The sequence below is a fragment of the Eumetopias jubatus genome, unplaced genomic scaffold, assembly GCF_037043125.1.
Source record: "Eumetopias jubatus isolate StellerSeaLion01/CBP00866 unplaced genomic scaffold, mEumJub1_p1.0 scaffold_175, whole genome shotgun sequence".
Classification (NCBI taxonomy): domain Eukaryota; kingdom Metazoa; phylum Chordata; class Mammalia; order Carnivora; family Otariidae; genus Eumetopias; species Eumetopias jubatus.
Window position 1 is genome coordinate 202,444 of NW_028274981.1, and position 2,064 is coordinate 204,507.

The 2,064-nt window shown below is 52.9% G+C and overlaps 1 gene segment (V, D, J or C); it reads left to right on the forward strand.

Moving 5' to 3' along the window:
* Positions 1–1,514: 1,514 nt before the first annotated feature.
* LOC114204320 (T cell receptor gamma variable 4-like) lies at positions 1,515–1,852 on the forward strand (the record flags this gene model as incomplete). The annotated part of the segment is given in 1 exon segment: positions 1,515–1,852. A coding segment is annotated over 1 exon segment (338 nt), but the record flags the coding sequence as incomplete, so codon positions are not given.
* Positions 1,853–2,064: the final 212 nt, after the last annotated feature.

Here is a 2,064-nt window from a genome sequence, read left to right on the forward strand (position 1 = left end):
CTGGTATACTTGGGACAACAGAAAAGAAACCTTCATTTCAGTTGGAAGTCAATGATACCTTTACTTCTGGAAACTTCATTTCAGATGCATTCCTCAGCTGACCCTTCCTGAGGCCCTGCTTTACAATTTCCGAGGATCTGACACTGGAACTGCAGGCCCCCTGGTCTGCACTGGCCCCTGGCTCAATGCAGGCTTCTTCCTCTGGCCACACACACACACACACACACACACACACACACACACACACACACACCTGATTTTCCATAACTGTAATATTCTCTATAATTCTACACTATGCGGAACCCAGAAATCATTTGCAACCGGTCCAATTTTGAGGTGAAACACAAATCCCCAACATTTCTTGAGCTTTTTCTATGCATCTGGGACAGGACACATGCTTTGCTCACATTTCCTGTTTACTCTGCAGGCAACTTTTTTTTTTTTAAGATTTTATTTATTTGTCAGAGAGAGAGAGAGCACAAGCAGGGGGAGCTACAGGCAGAGAGAGAAGCTGGCTCCCCGCTGAGCAAGGAGCCTGATGCGGGACTGGATCCCAGGACCCTGAGATCATGACCTGAGCTGAAGGCAAAGGCTTAACCAACTGTGCCACCCCGGCATCCCCTGCATGCGACCTAATTAGGTCCCTTTGACATATGAGGAAAAGGAGAACTAGCTTGCCCAAGACTACACAGCTATCATGTCATGTTAGGGCATTTACATCTTCTGATGAGACCTCTGGGAGAAATGCTCCAGTGTTAGCTCAGGGAGCCTGCTGCCTTTTCAGCAGGGATTTCTGCTCTGTGCTTGTCCCTGCTTCCGGAGCAGCCCGCACACCCATTGCTCTGTCGGTACCAAGTGGCCCAAATTTGAGGCTTGAGATTTGTCTCCAGCCAGACCTGGCTCACATCCTCATCACCTAATTTGCCTTAAGCATGCTGCCTTGGAAGCGTTACTTAAAATACCAACCAGGCTTTCCCCATTTCTAAATTGAGGGTAGTAGCATTCATCCCACAAGCTGATTTTCAGGATGTGATCAAACAATGAGCAGAAACCAATTAGTGTTGTGCTCAGGTGTAGTTGATGTTCAATCAAGGATTGCTCTTATTGGTGGTGCTCTCCTTGCACTAACATCCATCATTGTTTCTTAGCCCCCTAACCATGGATGTTCCCTCCCCCCTTGTGGTCAGACCTGTCCCTGCCCTCTGGCCCCTCCCTCCCTTTCTCCTGCCTCTCTCTCACCAGTACCTGCAGGTGCCTCAGGGAAACAGAGGCTCAGATCCTAACTGCCCTCTGCCACCACCCAGGTGGTCTCCTCCCAGCAGGTGCATCCAGGAGGTCACCCTGGGTTTCTTTCCACTGGGTGGGAAGCAGAATCATGCTGGGTCCCCTCGTCCTCCTGCGCTCTCTCCTGTTTCCCAGTAAGTCCTGACTTGCTCCCCTGTGCAGGGTACCAGGGACACCCCGAGGCTCCTGGCCATCGCCGTCTCACCACTGTTCCCTTCTCCCTCTCTCAGGCAGTGGAGCAGGGCTCAAGCTGGATCAGCCTGCTTTGGTAGTGGAGTGCTTGGGCAGTTCACCGTCCCTGCATTGCGAAGCTGACACCTGGGTCAGCTACATCCACTGGTACCTCCACCAGGAGGGTAGTGCCCCCAAGAGGCTCCTCTACCTAGACATGTCCAGATCCTATGTGCCGAGGGATTTTGTCCTGAAAGCGAACAAAGTAAGTGCCAAGAAGGGCAGGGAGAGCAACAGTTGTACTCTGTCGGTGCTGAAGCTGGAGAAGAGAGACGAGGGCGTGTACTACTGCACTGCCTGGGAAGCGCACAGCCCTGTGCTCTCACCAGGTCCCTAAGCAAAAAGGTCTCTGTCTCCCAGGGCGCTTCATGCCCTGCACCTTCCACTGGCTCTGGGTCCCTGGGGTTGCCCCGGGGTCAGCCCTCAGCACCCCGGACTCTAGCTAACGCCCCTTCCGCGGGTCCACTGCACAGAACCCTGCAGGCTAAGGAGCCTCTGGCGCAGACTCAGGGTGCTGTCCAGTCTGGAGGGACTTTTCTTTTTCTTTCT